Source organism: Cyprinus carpio, chromosome A24, assembly GCF_018340385.1.
Source record: "Cyprinus carpio isolate SPL01 chromosome A24, ASM1834038v1, whole genome shotgun sequence".
NCBI lineage: Eukaryota > Metazoa > Chordata > Actinopteri > Cypriniformes > Cyprinidae > Cyprinus > Cyprinus carpio.
In genome coordinates this window covers 13,626,455-13,646,986 of record NC_056595.1, presented here as the reverse complement: position 1 = coordinate 13,646,986, position 20,532 = coordinate 13,626,455, and the positions used below count along the sequence as shown (strand labels likewise).

General features: G+C 38.5%; 1 protein-coding gene across 1 annotated transcript in view; it reads right to left on the bottom strand.

The window, feature by feature from the left end:
• Positions 1-10,443: 10,443 nt before the first annotated feature.
• LOC109083694 (protein AF-10-like) overlaps positions 10,444-20,532 on the bottom strand; it is a 52,300-nt gene continuing 42,211 nt past the window's right edge. Inside the window, 10 exon segments of the mRNA XM_042714252.1 lie at positions 10,444-12,095; positions 12,946-13,164; positions 13,626-13,716; positions 14,655-14,678; positions 15,033-15,373; positions 15,704-15,777; positions 16,051-16,224; positions 16,227-16,241; positions 17,811-17,983; positions 19,386-19,458. Coding sequence (XP_042570186.1) covers positions 12,048-12,095; positions 12,946-13,164; positions 13,626-13,716; positions 14,655-14,678; positions 15,033-15,373; positions 15,704-15,777; positions 16,051-16,224; positions 16,227-16,241; positions 17,811-17,983; positions 19,386-19,458 — 1,232 coding nt within the window. The 3' untranslated portion in view covers positions 10,444-12,047.

Sequence of the window (20,532 nt, the reverse complement as noted above, 5' to 3'; positions counted from 1 at the left end):
TGATGGTTAATCTAGCACTATGTCCATCGTAGGGTTCTGCCCCAGGGGGAAAAGCAGAGAGGGACAGATATAGAGAGAAGGGTGTGCATCTACAGAGGTTTCAGGAGCGGAGGGGGAAGGTTAATTTGCACATTTGCAGAATTTCTCATTAAAAAGAGATTGAAGTTGATGTATGCTGGTGTGTGCCTGACACACTGTACATTCTGATTGTGATAAGTCCTTGACATAACAAAGAGGGCCCTCCCTCTCCAGTGACCACAAAGGCAGCCATAGTCCATGGTGCACTAACCCCTCATTCCAACTGTCCCGTGAGGTGCTGTGTTAGTTTGGAGAAAATTATCAAACAATTTTAAATGCAATTTGAGAAATTAAAGGAGTATTCTGAACAAAATCGACAGCAGTTGTGGTATAATGTTGATTGCTGCAAACATTAATTTCCATTTGTCTCTCCTTTTCCTAAACAAAAGCAAAAATCAGTTACAGTAAGGCACTCACAATGGAACTGCATGGGTTAATCCAAAAGTTAAAAAACAGAATAGCCACACGAGACAATAGTTAACAATATGCATGATAACATGATTTCTGCATGAAAATTAGCACTTTTTAACCTTTTCTGTTTAAAGTTACATCCAATTTTACAACTTCGTTACCATCACAATGTAACAATCATAACCATAAAACAACTGTAAAATTAATGATTTAAACAATACTTAATGTAAGTGCTTTTATAAAATTCTAAGCTTCGTATTTCTGGTTTTAAATTTTTATTGAATTGTTTTTATGCCTTTAAAGAGATTTGAACCTTCTGTCCAGTGGTTTAGGTACATATTAATGTTTTCATATTGATACTCATATTAACGTCTTATGATTATTTTCAGATTTAGATAACATTATATATAAAAAAGTTGGCAAAGCAGTTTTTAGGTGTACACATCATTTCATTTCAGAGAACATGTTTTGATTATTTCATAAACCTGAGTAATATCATTTTTTTTTTTTTTTTTTTTATCAAACAAACCAGCCATTTTCTAAGGACCCATTACCACTCTCCAAGATGATTGTCATTGTAAAGCAGTTATTTAAAATGAACCTCAGTGCAAAATGTAAAAGTAAATTAATTGTCCTACCTTGACTGTAACTAGTTAATTGCAATAGTTTCAAAACAGACTCACTGAACCTAGTTCATTAAAGACACGAATTTGGCCGGCGTATTGCTTCAATTAATTTTCTATTACAAGTTATGCAATCAAATCTTAGACATATTGTGGGGAAAGGCTATTCCAGCCTGGGCCTCATTGTTTCTGAGCTGAAAAGCAGCAGTCCTTTCTCTCGATCCCTCTCCCCGGCCTGACGGTGGCCATTATGTGTCCTATGCTGCAGCTTGATGCAGACAAAGCACAGCAAACACCACTAATTGTGGGTGTTGTGTAGCTGCCAGTGTTCGTACGGCCCCTCTCCCTTAACCTTAAGCACAGTTTCTCTCCCAGCAAACCTAAAAGCATCCAAACCATTCATATCCTGAAGGGCATAAAACACATTCACATTTTGTTATCTTTTGTCTTGGACTTGATTTGGTCCCTGTCTCTCATGTGTCCAACACCTGTAGTTACAAACTTTGCTGTCATGCACAAAACCAATAACAATAAAACATGGCAAGCCATGGAAGACATACAGAACGTCTTAGTCAGCTAATCCTTCAAAACAAGTGTCCTCCACTCTGCAGAATACTGGCCATGTGGCTCAACAAATGTCGAAGAACTAAAAGGCAACCTCACTCCTTTTTTATCATATGATTGAGAAAAGATGTGGACTCTGGAGGCTTAATGGTTTAGATTCTGATTTGTGTGCATGTATTTATATTTTTAGTAGTCGTACTTTGGTAAGAACTTGATTTCTTTGCTTCTTTTTAAAGTTGATGTGCTGTTATAGGCCAGTGAGTTTGTGGGAGGTCTGCACTCATAGATTACATTGATAAATACACACCTGGCATTCCATGACCTCATCCTTTTTACATGTCAGCCTTAGGTTGACCATACTTTAAATGGAAAATGCTGTGGAATTTACAGGGGTTTTCAATAACAGAGTAGTTGTCATACAAGATACATTTTCTGATATCTGAATAATAAGTTTTTTTCGACACTGCAAGCGGTGCCTCTTTAAAGTTATGTTGCAAATATGTGGTATGAACTGATTCAAATTATATGAGGCAGGATAGAAAAGATAGAGATTTTTTTTTACTTGAAACAGATTCCTCTGTTGTCATTTAATCAGGTGTCTAATATAGTAATGTAACATTAGAAAGTTCTGAGTTTATAATAGTTGAACTGTTTGTTAAAACAACCATCTGTAGCCTATTTATGCTTCTCGTAAAACGCCAGTAAAATGTAGATCCTCAAAATACATAGCATTGTTTAAAAGGCATAACATTTCACAAGCGGAACACACTGGAGGAATTTAGTCGACCCCATCTTACACACACACACACACACACACACAAACACACGCGTTTATTTTTTGTCACGGTGGGGATTTTCCGTTAACTTCATTAACTAACATGTTTATTCATATGTTTATTTAATATGTCCAAACGTATGTATGCTACCCTACTCAAGGTAAACGCCATACATGTTTCAGATGATCAAAATGTATCTTTTGACGCGATATGGGAGTTTAAGTATAGCTATCCCTCGCAACCGCGGTTTCCACCCCAGATGCACCTCTGGTTGCTTCTACACATAGCCTACACAATACACACTTCTCTCGGCGTTCCCTCCAAAATTAGCGTCAGTTGTGTCGATGTTCTTGTTTTTAAATGCACCGACTCTTCCTGTCGCTGGTTCCATAGGAACGCGTCATCTCTTTTCTGCATATACTCAGGTAACAGTAGGCTATGGTCTTTTTCTGGGGTTACCGGCCACATACAGCGAACGGACTTCTCTCTCTGGGAGTTAAAGGATTGAATAATTAATGAAGCCTCCTGAGATGTGCAGTGGCCCAAAGCAGCCTCTGTCCATGACATGCATGTTCACTGCACGGCTTAAAATGAAAGAGCCTGCTTACTCACACACACACACACACACACACACACACCACTCCCTCGAGAGAGTGGCTCCGCAGCATAACAGTGGCAGCTGATTCTAACTCACATTTCCATAATTAACAAGCTTGCGGCAGGTGAGCCTATCACTGCATGTCTCTCCTGATCCAGAACAAAATGAATAGCTTTTCTTGTATCAAGAAATTATATAGAAATTTACTCCTTCTCTGGGACATTATGGGGAATAATAATAAAAAAAACAAACTACTGCACCCCCCCCCCCACTATTTTATTGATGGGGGCTGCTCAGATAATGAACTGATATCTATTTTTATCCGATTAATACATGACGTTTCACCACTACGGTCCGTCACATTTATCAAGTTATATTATAATTGATCTGTGCTAAAGAGGTTGGTTGTTTTTAAAATTATTTTTCTTGTTTTATATTTAAAGTAAATTTATTTTCTATAAAAATACTAAAACAAAACAAGAATATTTTGTATTCATCACCTCCTATGTCTGTCATGTGCACAACAAGACCACATAAAGTCCTCAAAATTGGCCTTTTGTATTCACAACACGAACTCCTATGTCCCACATGTTTTGTTTGTTTGTTTGACGGGGGAACACATATACTTTCAAAACGCATTTTAAATTGTTATTGTTGTTACATTTTACCATATAAAATTTAACTGTCAACTTTGCATGGTTTAGAAGAAAATTGTTAACCTTTTCTACTTTCCTTATAAAAGCGGTAATAGTGTTACACAAACTTGTTACAAACATTATGGCAAGCCGCGTTTCCTTTGGGACGTGGCGGCCATGTTTTGGCGTCGTGACTGTAAACATACAGCACCGTAAGCCAGATCCTAACAAGTAGGCCTATATTTGTCAATATAGCAGCTTATTGGACAAAATCTGCACTATACGTGAAAATGAAAATCCCAACAAATGTGCACAATGGAAAACCTTCGGCTACATACAATGTCCAGAACAAAAGCTAACAAGTTTGGCCATTCAGTTTTCGAATATGGGTTAAAGCATCAAGAGTAGCCGCAAACATATACAAATCACAAATAACACTCTATAGTTGCTAACACACCGTTTAGTGCTAAAATATTCACATGTACAGAAAACTTATGGTTTCAAAAGTTTAGTTACAATGTCAACCAGGCTAACTTTTGTTTTCCGGTGTTCTCATGTATTTGAGCTCTTTTCCCGCTGTCTTCCACGTTGTAGTATTTTTCCTGTAAAATATCCCGTTAGCCCTTTCCATCGGACCTGTCAACATAGTACGTTGCTACAAGCAAAACAGTTTTTTCATACCATTTTTACAACGTTACTTGAAAGCAACACGTGTCTTTTTAAAAGCGTGGTTGTTGTGAGAGCACGATAGTAACGCAAAGTCACGTTATAGCTCACAATTTTAGTTAATGCCAGCAGTTTTGTAAACGAATTTTTGCTGTCAGCAGATTTTACTGTAGAAATTTTCTTTGCATTCCCAGGAAATTTCCCCTTATTTTCCAGTGTTTACACTTAAGATATATAAAATTTATTATAACACTTGGTCTAGAGTTTCCTGGCATAATCCGTTTTTGGTCAAGGGGCGAATGTGTTGCGCTATTACAAACATACAGCAACGGTTGGTACAGCCTGAAATATTTTTAAAAATTAATCTTTTGTAATAATAAAAAACATATATACATCCTACATTTTTAATACCCTACTAACATAACAAAATCATAAAAAATTGTTTATATTTTAAAATTAAACATTACCTACTGATTTTCGTGTATTTTTTAAAATTAAACCTTACCGATTAATTTCATATTTGGTCATTATTTTCTACATTTATGGATAATGATCAGTGTATCAGCGTGCGTTTGGAGGCATTCTAGCGCGCTCGCTGAGCTCCTGTTCCTCGCTGCTGTTCAGCTCCGGCTGCGGCAGTCAGAGGCGGCAGGGAAAATCAGCACACACCGCTGAGAGGCCTGCTGTTACCGAGCACGACCGGAGGAGCACGCAGAAAGAGTGTGTGTGCCGCGACGCGAGCGTGCAGACCCCGACAGAATAAAAATCGTGAGAATTAAGCGCATTGTGACTGGAAACACACGTTTGCGTTTATATATTACGCGTTATTTATGAATATGATGGAAAGGTGTTTATGTGCAGCCACCACAAAATGAAAAAGCAGTATGTGACATTATTGATTAGAGCGATTTACTTCCAGTGAGGACATGCTTCCTGTGCCGTATGCTCATGTGCAGATCCCAGAGACAGGGTGACAGGGCAGATTAATGTCACGCAGGGGCTCAGTCCCCCTCTCTCCCCCATGAAGAGGTCACTTCCCTCCGCACTCACGCTGCCTCCAACCGCCTGCAACTAAACCACCGCGGAGATTCAAATGCTCACTTTACAGTACGGATTAAATTATATTTGTATTCATTTTTTTTATCTTGCCGTATTTTTTTTATGAGAAATACTGCTGTTCTTTTGTTTTATTTAAATGAACAGTTAATTGTTTTTCGCCAGACGCCATCATTTTAACCAATTGTAAATTGTCTACAGAGGTAAAATCACTTTCATTTTTAATGGAAATGTTTCCTATTTGTTTGCATTTCTGCATAAAAATAATTAAAATGAGGTGGTAGTGGGGTTGTTCATGAAAAGCATAATTAATTTGAACAATTTCATTACCACAATAAATTCTTGCCAAAAAATACAAATGTCTGTTTTCTATTAACGTTACAGCCCACTCATATAGTGAAGTAGCTGTGACAGCAGCATTTTTTTTGTACTTCACACACAGTACATTTCTAAACTGCTTTTTAACAAAATGCCTTTGTTACAAACACTCAACAAAATGTGTAACAGCTGGAAAAATGTCACCTCCATTTTTTCTGACAAAAAAATAAGACAACAGATAAGTTGGCATGTCTTCTTCAGCATTAATTCTCATAATTTGCTCTAAACTTCAGTGTGTTTTTCTTGGTCCCGTCGGTTTAGGGGTTTAGTGGTGGGGGTGGCGTTACTTCGGTAGAAGAATAAGAGTGTCTGTGTATGAAAAAAGATGTGTCTGAGACCCACCGGGCCACACTGGGACCATTATCCAACAGGAGTGAAACCTGTGGGGGTCCATGGCAGGAGCCGTGGGAGGGAGGCAGTGATGAGTTTGGGGGAGGCTCAGGACTGTAGTCCCTGTACCCGGCCCTGCTAATCTCCCTCAATGGCGGGGGAGGACACATACTGTAAGGAAGGAAAGGAGGTGGAGAGTGTAAGATGGGGCCCCTCGAGCTGACCGAAGAGCTTGAAACACGGTGAAACACAATTCAGAATGTGAACATGGCCCTGAGCAACTCTAAAGCCTAATAGAAATGATTTACTGGTAATAATAATTAATTGAAAATAATTTACGAATCAAAAAAAAAATCTCCTTTTCTCTTTGCGATTTAAAAAATCACAGTTGTATTCTATAAACAAAATAATAATAATAAAAGATTTTTCTCCTCTCAGCTTTTTGATTTAATAAATCACAGTTGTATTCATATTTTTTATCTTTATTATTATTATTTATAGTTTTTACAGACACTGAAAGATGTATAACATTTTTTAGTAACACACTTTATTATTATTTTTTAAATAATCGATTAATCAAATATTTGATCAAGATATTTCCTTTAAGCTTTCTTATGATAAATCAATTATATCAATACTGTTTTGTATTTTTCTGTCAATCCTAGGATTAGTGCTTTTGTTGTTTATTGTTTGAGATCTACCCTGTAAATCAAACAAACAGTAAACCAAATTAGAAAACGAATAAACATGTAAATAATTAAACAAGCAAACAAATCTTCTGCTAATAATCCCACCGAATTATTAATGAATGTTTTATTTTAAACACTGAACACACAGCACATAATATTTAGCCTATTTATTTAAATATAATTATAAACATATTTTAAGATTATAAACAATTATTTCAATATAAACAAACAAGCAAACAAATATTTTTATTGGCTACCCAGGAGAGCCAGAGCTGGTGTCCAGATAGGCCTCTGGCAGACTGATTGAAACCGTTGATGTTGGACAGGAGTTCAGCTGGAAACAAGGGGGATGGGACTGAAGAGGGGGTGTGTCCAAACTCCCAAGATGTGAATGAATAAACCCAGAGGAGGAGGAGGAGGGGGGTGCAGCTAAGAAGTGGAGAAAGATAGAGCATAACATGCAAGAGAGAAAGACGGAGAAAAAGAGAAAGTTAAAGAGAAAGCAAGCGGTGGAGAAAAATAGAGAGCAAGTGAGAAAGAAAGTGTGCGTGGGGGGGGGGGGGCATGTTTAAACAGCCTGGACATGATTGACAGGTCTGATAAGGCAGGACAGAGAAGAGTGTATGTGTGAGAGGTGGTGGGGGGGGGGGGGGTGATCAGTCTCTGACTGGGAGAGGAAAGTGAGCTATTAATTACTAAAGCAGAAGCAGATGTAACAGAATGGTGCCTGAGCAGCTGGAAATCATCAGCATGAACCAAACAAGGAGGAGAAATAAATGTGGGTGGGGAGAAAAGGGAAAGAAAGAAAGAAAGAAAGAAAGAAAGAAAGAAAGAAAGAAAGAAAGAAAGAAAGAAAGAAAGAAAGAAATGGACAGTGGGATGCATTAGATGCAGATTGTAAAAGCAGTGAGCAGGATATTTGGGTTTGATTTAATAGTAGTAACAATCATGTGGCTTCGGTGATTCAGAATCATCTGGAAGGATGTTTGATTGGGCTTTTAATCCTATTCAGCTTGTCAGCATAAAAACGGATTAAATGACAACTGGATTTTGATGAAGAACCAAAAAGAAGAATGTGACAAAGAAATTGTTGTTATTGCTATTATACATTTATTTACAGTTGTATGTGGCTGTATTTTTGCCTATACTTTTTATTTATGCTTTTACGGTTTGTTTGTTTTCAGTCTTTTCCTAATGATTCTTTTTTTTTTTCAGTTGTTGAGACCCTGTAAATCAAATAAACTACAAGCTAGAAAATCATGCAAAAAAACAAAAACAAACAAACAAACATACAAAAAACATGCAAATAAATCAGCAAGCATAAAACTCCTGCTAATTAGCCCACAATATTATTTATGCATTTTTTTAAACACTAAGCTTTATTTTTTTTTAACAGTATGTAGTCACATAGTTGTCATTTATCAATTATAATTACACATATATTTTTGAGTAATAAACACACACACACACACACACACACACACACACACACAAACACACACACACACACACACACACACATATCATACATTATATAATTAAATTAGTTACAACAACATAATAACATTAAATAACATTAACATTTAGGTACAGATGAATACAGAAACATATAAATAAAAAAGAGACAGCAGTGAACTGAAGCAAAGCAGGGTAAGATTTCTGTTCACAAACGTCTGCTCCAGTTGTTCACCTCAAATATTCATCTCATCCTCTGAGCAATTATCAGTAAATTAAAGGTGAACTCAATAAAACCTGTCTCTGCCTCCCCCACATTTTTAAAGACACGGTGTCTTTAATGACATAATTAATTAGCAGGCTGGAGCTCAAAACACACATTTACATTGTGGTCTAATAATATTCCTAAATTTCTGTTTGACATGGTCATTCGGGGTTACAGTTCTGGCGAGAATGAGAAAGAAAAGGACCATAAATCAGTCACCTCCCTTTCCAGCTCTCAGTTAGCAGCTTTTGTTACCTACCTGTAAGCTGAACCCATTCCTTACAGGCAGCAGGGGTGAAAATGAACCGTCCCTAAGGATCTTCAGTGTTTTTTTTTTTTAATCTGGATCACCCCCTCCAGTGCACCTGGTAGAGAGAGAGTGAGGGACACGCAGGCTTCTGCGGCTCTCTGCCCTCGGCCTCCTATTACTCCATCTGCTCTCTGAGCGGGCATTAACACAAAGCCATCACTAACCGGGTGGGAAATTTATTTATCACCGTCGAGCGAATGGAATAAAAATATTATTAGAGGCTTATTGAAGAACTCACATTTAGGTCATAAAAGAGCTCCTTATTTAATCATGGGAAAAGTGCGACGGCGCCCCACAGAATGTGACGTTTTACAAATTTCCAAGAATGCTTATTAAAATAAAGCGAAGATTTTTCAGATGTGTGAATGCTGTCACTGGCCCCATTGTGTGCGGGCCGCTGTGAGCGTATCAGGCGAGGGTGGAGGGGTCAGGGGTCAGAGGGTGGTCAGGAGTGTGGACAGCTTGATGAAGTTGAGGGGAGAGAGGGGCCTGCTGTTCCCACAGAGCTGGGCAGGGACAGTGGGCAGGTCCCTGGGGGTCATGCTGAGAAATGGGTTCCACTCACCAAATAGCAAACACAAGGACAGACCGCAGAAATATGGGGGTTCTTGAGTATACAAACAGAGGAGAAAGGGATGACAGAGTTTAGTGTCTGTTTCCTTGCTCATAATGGAAGAAATATGTATGTGGCTGATCCATTGACCTTCATATATCCAGCACAAGTAGTATAATTTTAATAAAGGTAAAGAGTTATTAATTTCACCAAGATAAATGGACATGAATGGCATATTTCATTCAATCTCAATGCAACTTTCATATGGATTTAGTTTTGGCATCTTTATCAGGGCTGTGATATTCATGCTTATGGACTGATGACGTGTTTCTATGTTTGTTTGTCTTTTTATGTATATTTCAGAATATTAGTTAACACTGCTGTGTGAGTTGACATCTTTCTCTCTTCTTACCAATGCAGCAATATCAATCTGCATTTTTTGTTTTCATCTTTTTGAAAATCATTGAAATTCTATCATGGATTTTTTTTTCTTTTACTTTTGGGGCAAATGAGAATGCCAAAAATATATTTGTTCTTTCAGTTGAGCACAAAGGAAGATATTTTGAAGAATGTTGGTAACTAATCAGTTTCTTCTCCCACTGACTTCCACTGTACAGACAAAATATACAATAGAATTCAATGGCAAAAATGGTTGGTTATCAACACTTCAAAATATTGTCTTTTTGTGTTCAACAAAAGAAAGAAATGCACACAGGTTTGGAACGATATGATGATGAGTATGATAGAAATGTCATTTTTGGGTGAACTATCGCTTTAAATTATGTAAAGATATTTTAATTATAATCTAGAAGCACTTCACTGGCACTGAATGCCTTATTTTAACTGGAGAGATCTGTAACTGAAAAACATTTCATGAGTCTGTATAACGAATGAGTCATTCTTTTAATGAAAAGTGATTTGCAAGTCCATTCTAGCATAATTTGTTAGCACTTTTTTACAATTTAAAGGTTAAAAAGTATACTGAAATTAAGTAAAAAAAAATTACAAATATATGTTTTGCTCTGCTAAAACATACAAGCATACAAGATGCAAGAATTGTAATAAACATTTTAATTTCACTGGAAAAAAAAAAGCGCAACACTACAATCTCAGTGTTCAGAATTTCTTAATATGAAGCAGGACTCGTGGTTTCACTTTTGATGTTTTAAATACAAACTTTAGATTTTGCATAATTTCTGTACAGATACATAAGAAGGTGGACATACCACATCTATAACGTATAAAACCACATCAATAAAACAGTGCAAAAAAAAAAAAAAAAAAAAAGTCCCTGCACATACAAAAATAAATTAATACACTTTATCCAGTCACCAGTTTTGTGGAAAGCCTGTTGGAAAAGATCTGAACACACCGACAGTGCTTTGAAACAGTCCTTCACACCACTAAGTGAATCACAAATATGTATTTACAACAAAAAAGAGGTAAAAGTGTGCTAAACTAAAATCTTATTTATTCTGACAGCTTATTCTTATTCCAATATGCACCTGTAGATTTACATAGCAACAAAAGGAAAAAGGGAAAACAGGTGTATTTACAAGACCACAAAATTATCAAGTAGGCTTTTTTCTTTTTTCTATAACTTCAAACACAAGACATGTTCATCAAAATGTTTACAAGACTCCAAAAAGGTGAGAATTTTGTACAGTAGTATAAAAAATGTTTGCGAGTTGAGCATTAGAATATATCACCTTGTGCCCAACATGCAACAAATGCAAATAAATAAAAAAGGAATAATAGAAAGTTGGCTTCAAAAATGATTAATGCAGCACAAACATTCAAAATCAGTTTTTTTTTTCTTCAGTGTAGTCACTGTGCAGGCAGAGATCTCTGGGACTCTCTGAACTGGTATTGCCTGAGCGACGCCGATTGGTATTAAATCTTTTCCGAAAATGACTGGAGGAAAAAATAAAAAGGGAAGGAGACAGAGAGACTGGCAGCGTCTCCAGCGCGCGGCCCCTCGCTGAGAAGTTGGAGATCGGGGCCAGGCACTTGGGTTCAGGGCCTGGTCCGTGTGTCCTGGCTTGAGAGGTAGTTGCTCTTCAAAGAGTGCAGCAGGGTCAGTGAGACAGTTTGTGGACCTTTGGGACGCCTCCTCGCGGGGGAAGCTCAAGATCAGGATGCAGAGAAGGCCTTTGTGGTGCACAAATGTCTGATCGCTTCAGCTTTGAAATATCTGACGTCTTTAAATCCACAGACGGACAAATATGACAAGTTTTTATTGAGATTATTGTTACATGTTTCTTTTTAAAGGGGTACAGAGAGGTAACATTGGTGAGCAGATACTGTTCCAGAAGCATCTCCATCTTACAGTCCCCATCCGAGACCTTGATCTACACTTTCCGCCCACAGCGACTCACACCAGTGTGTCATTTTCAGCACACTGGCAGGGTGAGAGAGACTGTGTGTGTGTGAGCCTGTATTTTGGCCCCCATGGGATCCAGTAAGTTTACAGCAAGGGATTTACTAAACTCAGTTGCAGCATGTTGTTTGCCAGATGGGCATCAAACTGGCAAGTGTGTGTATATATCAAGGCTGGTGCTGGTGAGGGTTTCGTGTGGGGGTGAATGTTCTGGTGCAAGCCTCTGGGCAGATGAGAGGGCTCCATAAGACAGAACTCCTCCAAAATGTTGTTTTCTACATCAGCTCTTCTCCTGTCCTGTCACAGACACAGCCTTCTCTCCCAGTCTCTGAATAAAACACAAGCACAATTTCAATAAGTGATCCTCAAAATTTGTAAAACAAAAAATGAAAATAAAATAACTTATAATAAATACATTTTATAATAAATATAACAATTATGATACAATAAAAATAATACAAAAGTATAATTATTGTAAATACAACAATGATATATGTATATATAATGTATATAGTATTATACTATTTATATAATATCAATATGAATAAAATAAGTTAATAATATTAAATTTATAACACTAAAAAAATATATAACAATAAAATAAAATATATAAAAATAAAAATCATTATATTAAATTAATAAAATTAAAAAAATTATTAAAAATTATAAAAAATAAAAATACAAAAATATATATATTATATATATATATCTATATATATATATATATAATAGCATATATATTAATGTAATATATAATTTAATAGCATTTTATAATTATACTTTTAAATAATTATTAAAAATTATATAAATAATATTACTACAATTACATATTCATATTCATTCATATATAAATTACACACACACGCACGCACACGCACGCACACGTATGTGCTCCTACAATATATATATATATATACAATATATATATACATATATATATATATATATATATATATACATACATATATATATACAAAGACATATACATATATATATATATATATATATATATATATATACATACATATATATATACAAAGACATATACATATATATACACATATACATATATATATATATATATATATTATATATATATAATACTTATAAATATATATGTATTCCACATACACATAACATATATACTTAAAACTGTATGTCGTTGTGCATCTTCATGCTTTTGTCTGTTTGATAGTTGCCGTGCCAGCTCCAGTTTTAGGAGTGTTGTTGTCGTTGTGCATGGTGAGGAAGGGGTTTGTGGTGATGGGTGGCTGCGTGGCAGGCAGGAGGCTGTTGATTGGCAGCTGCTGTAGCTGTATGTCATTATGCTGCTGCTGCTGCTGTTGTTGTTGCTGCTGCTGTTGCATTAACTGATAGAGCAGAGCCTTCTGCTGTTCCTAAACAGACAGACAAACAGAGTATGATGAGATGTCTAGACAAAGACGGCACACCCACAGACTGCCCACGGACCGTATGATGCATATTGCACAGAACAGTGGCAAGAGTTTCCTCAAAATTGCAATTCCAAGCTGCCAGGATGCTAAAATTAACAGTTCTGAAGAAGACACCATCGTGAGGTATGAGAGTTTTGTGGCATTGAATCATCGAAAGATAAGGTGTTTTGTAAACATGCATATATTTTATGGTCTTAGAATCATGTATTATATCAGATTTATTCACCCCTAAATGTTACATTATATCATTCAGACAACATCATCTTGACTAATAACAAGGATCATGACCAAAATAAGCTGCTGTGTGGACTTAATGTTATAAGTCACATGAACAGCTGTGAATGCTCAAACAGACTCTAGACTCTAAGGCTGTGTAATGGAGTGTGTGTTAGTGCTCCTCTTACCGGTATGGCCTGCTGAGAGTTGAAAAGCTGCTGCAGTTGGTGCTGATGGAGGAGGATCTGCCTGTGCTGATCATTGAAAAGTCTTGCTGCACTGCAAACACATACATAAGCCCTCATAAGCAAACTACATTTTCAGCATTTTTTAAAAAGTTTTTGGCCATGGCCACACAAAACTATTACATATTAAATAAAACCTCTCTGTATGCTAAAGTAAAGAGACTGTAATCATAACTAATGGTCCTGGGGCCCGTTCTTCGTAACTCGCTTAATACATCTGAGATGATTTGAAAGATGCCAGATCTTCTAATCGTGATAACTGATCTCTGGCTAATTTGGTTCATCAAATGAATTTACGGATTTGATTAAAATATCTGGATTAAGTTGTCTAAGATTACTGCACGTTCTCATGTTCCCCCGTAAAGGGCAGGTGTATCAATACTCGAAACCACGATCAGCAATGCAGCGATTGGCTAACCTGACGAGAGAGATTACACAACATTATAATATTAGAAAAGCTTGACCTGACACAGAGATGAGTATTACACAACATTATAATTTTATTTTCAAATTAATTTTTTAATTATTATTATTTTAAATTATTGATTAGTAGGGTACCCTTGTAATAGAGTAGAGCAATGGCTGGGATAGATTTTAAATATCAGTTCCACTTGAAAAGATGCAATCTAATCCTGTTTACATGAAATAAGCCTGCTTCCGAGCAGGTTTAAGTTACGGACCTGTTGCTATGGCAGCAAGTCCAGCATGAGCTTCTAAGAACCAAATATTCCAAGATCATGCCAAAGCGTCAACGATCAAATCCAGCTAAATGAGTTAGCGACGCACAAAGAATGAGCTTCTGTTCTTGACTAAGGAGGGCTGTATAAGCTGGAACTTGCTTTGAAAACATCAGCGGTTCAATCTTAAGTACACAATTTTGTTTCAGAGGCAGACGTGCAGGCGCAACGCACACAGGCATAGAAAGAAAAAGAGCAAGTGAGAAAGAAAAAGGCAAAGCAAGCCAATCCTCACCTGGTTTTCGCAGTGGTCATGCTGCTGCATTCCGAAGCGAAAGCAAAAGAAAGATCGGGAAGCAGAAGAGATGAAGAAAATATGAATGCAACACACAATGCCAAGCAGCATGGATGAATCTCATGAACATGTCCTAATCACAATTCACCCCAAAATAAAAATTAGAATAAATGAAAGAAAAATATGAACGGAGCAATTTCTTGACAGTTTTCGTGAGAAATCCACATCTTCATCACCATCACCTGGACTGTGGTATCTTAACCATGAATTATGGATCCTCAACCAGTGCCTCCCACTCCCTCCCAAAGTAATCAAATTTACCATTTAACAAAAAGGACTCTTAGTGCAAAATCTAATGCGGCAAGTGCCAGTTTGTACCTGTTACTGAGACTGTTGGACATGGGCAGGGATGCGCTGGTAGCTGCAGAGTGATGGGGCAGGGGGCTGCTATTCTGGGCCAGGCTGGGGGAGGTTTGGATGACTCCGTTTAGGGCACCCACGATGCCACTCATGGCCAGGTGGTTCCCCTGCAGAGCACCCATCAGACCCGTCACCCCGGCTATAGCAGGCAGGGACGAGTTGGCATTGCCAGGCTGGATGGCCACCCCGGCCATGCCGACTCCGTTTATCTGCTGCTGGGGGGGACTGTGGGCCGCAGACGGAGGGGTGGAAAGAGAGGACGTGCTACTTCCGCTACTATGGCCACCAGACAGGGGATCCTGAAGGAAAGAGAAAGAATAGAGAAAGCACAAGCGTGTGAGAGAGAGAGAGAAAAGAGAGGTCAACGTGAGAGAGGCGCCTCCTGTACCTGTCCAACCAAATATATATAGCATAATTTCTATCAGACTTGTGCTGCAAATCATTTAAACATCACACAGCCACCAATTATCCCATGAATCTGTAATTACAATGCAATTATGTACTACAGCATCACATCAGTGCAACACACTCGACTATGTACAGATATACATAATATAACACTTGACTCAACTAAAGAGGTGCTCAGTCCCAGCAGATGGCATCTGCAGAGCAGGGGTAGAGGAAGTTACCTGAGTGGGCAAGGGTTGAGAGGACTCTGTTAAAACACTGCTGCCTAGCTGAATGCTCTTGCTGTGCAGCATGTCTGGAGGAGAGAGAGATTTTGCAACTTGACATGAATGTGGAGACCAGATTAGCTAGAGTTGAGCTGGGAGAGGAGCCTCCGTGAGCAGAACAGAGGGGGAGGATGGGGTCGTAAGGGGGTGAAAGGTGGGCTTGTGTGCATGTATGTGTGAATATGTGGATTGGGGTGGGGGTGGGGGGGTGTTTGGGGTGGGATTAGACTGTAACGGTCCAGATGGAGTGTGTGAAGACTCTAAGGGTAGACAAGAGGCATAAGATAGCATGTGTGTCTAACCTGCATGAGTGTTGCTGGGGTACAGAGGAGAAGAGGCAGTGGTGGCCGTGGTGCTCGCGGGGGTGAAAGGCACAGAGAGCTGAGCGCTCAAGAGCTGCAATCGTTCCTTCTTCATGGTGAGAGTTCGGATTTGTTCCTCCAGACGCCGGTTTTCCACCTGCAGCTGGTGCAGGACTTCAGCATTCCCAGAACTGGACATAAAAGTGCGCACACACACACAACATACGCATCAAGATTTGACAGCAAAATAGAAGTGGTTGCAAACCACCGAGATGAAGTCTTTGGGAAGCAGGGAACCCAATACCACAAGCGCAAAAACTACACTGGTACACGTGTGGTTCAAGACCTCCAGAAAAAAATACAACGGCAGACTTCCGCTTTCGGAGGATCACATGGCACTGATCGGCGGCCAGCAAACCCGAGCGAAATGCGAACCAGATGCACTGTCAGCAAAACCGCACAACTGGTCTCATATCAGCGGTGAACAGAAACACAACCGTCCTACCACTTCCTGCTCCATGCGCTTGTCAGACTTCCCCCCCGTCGCCAGAAGAGCCTCTATCATAACAGAAACAGCTGCTGCTCATTTACACAATTGTGACACTCCAAACCGACTTTCTGCTACTGAGAGATTTGCTACTACCTCCACACTAGCATTATTTAGCTGATGAAGAACTACACAAGTTACACACAGACAAAATATAAGTAATGAAGCTCATAAATACTGTGGTATTAACAAATACTTTAATTACTCACATTATGGAGACAGATGCAATTACAGGCTTCTAACAAGCATATTATTTGATTGACATGCAGTTAAATAGCAATTATGATGCAAGTAATTATTTTTGCTTTAAATAAAATATTTTCAATAAAAGCAACAGCCCCAAGTTTATTGCTATGCACCCTGAGATTAAAATGGACAAATTAGACTGAACATAAATGTAACAATTTTCACAAGTTAAGCCAAATTTCAATGACCATAATTAATAAAGGCTTTTAGCATACTAATGAGAAATTAATTTAAAATGCCTTTTGATATCTCTACAATCTTCTTTCCCAAATCTGTGAACCCTCTCAGCTAGAATATGAAATTATTATAACAGGAATAAGTTGATTTTGCATGCAAGTCAAACGTCATCACAACGATGCTTGGGTGTGGTAAGTGGCTTTTCAGGACATTGATATATGGTTACAAAGTTGTTCTGGGTGGGTTTAGTGTGGTGTTATGTGGTTGCTAAGGTGTTCTGGCTGGGTTTAGTATGGTGTTATGCGGTTGCTAACGTGTTCTGGACTGCCCCGGGTCAAGAGTCAACATGCAAGTCTATGACATCCTAGTCTCTAAATTTGGCGCTGCTTTTTTATTTAATGCAAGTTCACCAAATATTTATTTTCATTATTTATTTATTTATTTTTGCTCTGTTATTAGGTGAAAATCCTAAGTCTCATATCACCATGTGTTCATTTCAAAATTATCCCATGGGATTTTTCAATGTATGAGTAAAATAAGGTCTGTATAACTTGACGATACTTGGACATTTTGTTGCATTCACTCACAATCCAAACTTATGTAGTCACTTAAACATAATTGCACAAAAAAATCAAAATATCAAAAAGATTACAATTAATAAATAAAATAGAGAAATCTTTATGAAAAATTCAACATCAAAAATCTATACGGAACCTTCAGGTTCAATACTTTATACGGAAGCAACAAGCATCATTATATTTCTGTAAAAAAAAAAAAAAATGATTCTCACCATCTCCTTGTGAACCCTGTTGTAGGAGGAACTGCTGTCCTTCGTTCCATTGCCGTTCCAGCAGCTGGTCGATGCTGGTGGCCACTGGTGGCAATGTATCCGAACCAGATCCGAGCCCTGGAACCAACGGTCCTGACGAGTCATACCGGATATGAAGCCCACTTAACGGAAACCTAAAGTCATTTACAGAAAACAAGTGAGATATCTATACACACGTTTATGAAACATAGCTCAAATTTGTCTCATCATGAATTTAACATGGAAATGCATATCAGATCTGTTCACAGTGGTACAATTCAAGTTATAAATAATCAGCTTTCGCTTACAAACACACACTGGACTGCTGCTATATTAACAACACAGTTGAACTCCTGGTCTGGCGTCCTGCCTTCAGAGGCAGATGCGCTGCTCAGTAAAGCCAAACAGAGTTCACAGCTTGTCCAAGTGAGAGAGCCAGGGCCTGCCTCTCTGACACCATAAATCTCAGTACGCACTTGTTTGGACAGACAGCGATCTGTGTTATTATGAATACATCCAGCTCTGGGCTCTACATCAGGGCTCTCGGGTGAATGTGAATCTAGCTCTGAGGTAATTACGGCTGGGCTGAGATGTGCTCCTCAAGGCAATAAATCTCCAGCACAGGACTGTGAAGCCATATCACCCTGCATGGCTGCTCCGGTGCGGATCACAGAAATGGCAAATACAGATATTCGCAGTTAATCTGAAGATGGTGCAGAACTCTCCTGAATGAGATTCATGTACTAGAGACATGTTTAAGTTTACTTTTTTAACATTTTTAACCATGTTTTTAAAACGCTGTATCTTGTGCTGCAAAAGATGCAAGATGTGAGATCAGCAAACAAATACATCCGTCTAGCATGTTTACATAGAAAAACAATCGAAAAGCAACAGAGTGGAATGCAAAAATGTGTTTAGTGTGAACGGCTTCTTGTACCTTCAGTATTGAAGAGGCTGCCATACAAATTGACAAGCTCAGAGTTTATAGCAATATTGTGCTAAATGCATTTCTCAAACTTACATTTTGACTAAATTGATCTGAAAATTGAAAATAATATATAGTTTATATTAATATTACTATCCATACATTACATACACTAAAACAGCAATGAAAGTACACCAAATAAACCCCTTTCTTAAATAACAGAAGCAAGCATCTAAATGAAACACAGAAAATCAACATACCTTTTCAACCAAACATATTATATCCCAGAGGCATTTTTGTGGAGTATATATATGCTTCCGTATAAATCCATTTTATATCCTTAATCACAGCGCAAAAAAGGCTACACCTCAGGTTACAGAAAATTAATGCAATGTTTCTTTCTGCATTCGAAAGACATCGCTGCCACGTCGAATTCTGAAGCCGGTTTGTAACTGCGATATGGACAACAGCTGCGTGCTCAAAATGCATGCTGTTCAGAAGGTGAGCGCGCAAGGGAGGAAATGGAGTGAGTGAATAAGTGTGTTCTGTGGGGGAGGGACGGAGGGAGGGCGAGTGAAATCTCGGAGCCTGGAGGAGGGAAAGTCTAGCTCTGGAATGTAAATAGGACTTACCGAGGGGAGAGGTTTGTCTTTGGTGAGTTTCCTCTTCTGGAGAAGCCGAGAGCTCCGTCTCCTAGCTCCTGATCTGAAAGGTAAACAGAGAGCAGTCGATAAGGAGCCGGCGTGAAGATGTGGGGTTAGAGGAGCCTGGGAAATGCAGGGATAGGCAGCTCGATTCAAAGTGAGCCTGGTAGCCATCAGATCTTCCTCACAGAAATCCATCTAGGGTCTCTCTGGCGGCTCAGCTTGCACACTGACACCACTGAGTGTGTCACTGAGTCACCTCTCTCTCTCTCTCTCTCCCCCCCCTCCCTCCAGCTCTTTCTTCCCTGTGGAGGCTCCCAACACCCTGCCTGCAGGCCCCATGCCAGACACTGCTTTTCATTTTCGGCAGTGAAAGTAATGAATCACATATGCGCCTCGCCAAGCACAACCCCCTCCCTCTTTATTCTCTCTCTTTTTTTTCTCCCCACCCCCCTCCAGTCACAGCTAGCCAATCCCATTTTTCTCTTCCTCCCTGCTTCCTTCCCCCTTCTTTTCCTTTTTCACCCCATCTTGTTCTTTTTAACACTTTCCAGCCCACTACCACCTCGAGCACAGGCTGGCTCCAGTGGGGGTGTGGGCACATCAGTATGAGCCGCCCAAGGTCTGCTATGACTTATTATGGTGCTGACCTCTTGCCTGACCCTGAATCAGCCCTGGGGCTGCAGTGCAGACTGGACCCGAAAGCATCAGGTATCACTTTACAAAATAAAATAAAAAAGATAGTAAGAACAGGAACTGAACGACACAGTGGAAACCTAACAGGCGACCAGCGGTTAAAGGGAAGCACAAGTACTTTGCAAAAGTAAACAAGCCTTGTGTCACATCCTCACTGATATCATTATACATATTTTTTATTTTTAAGTTTTTTTTAATTGGCCAACACCAATATCTAGACAGGCTGGCCAATGGCTGATAGATACCTGACATTTATTAAATGACATCAAATTAGACAAGGTGTAAACAAATTTGCTGAATGTTTATAAAATATTTATTCAAAAATGCACTAAAAATAAAAAGTACCTATATATTATTACCATTAATTTATGTTATACATTATATAATAAAATAGATCAGATATAATAGATTTACATTTAGAATGTTTACATAATTTTTT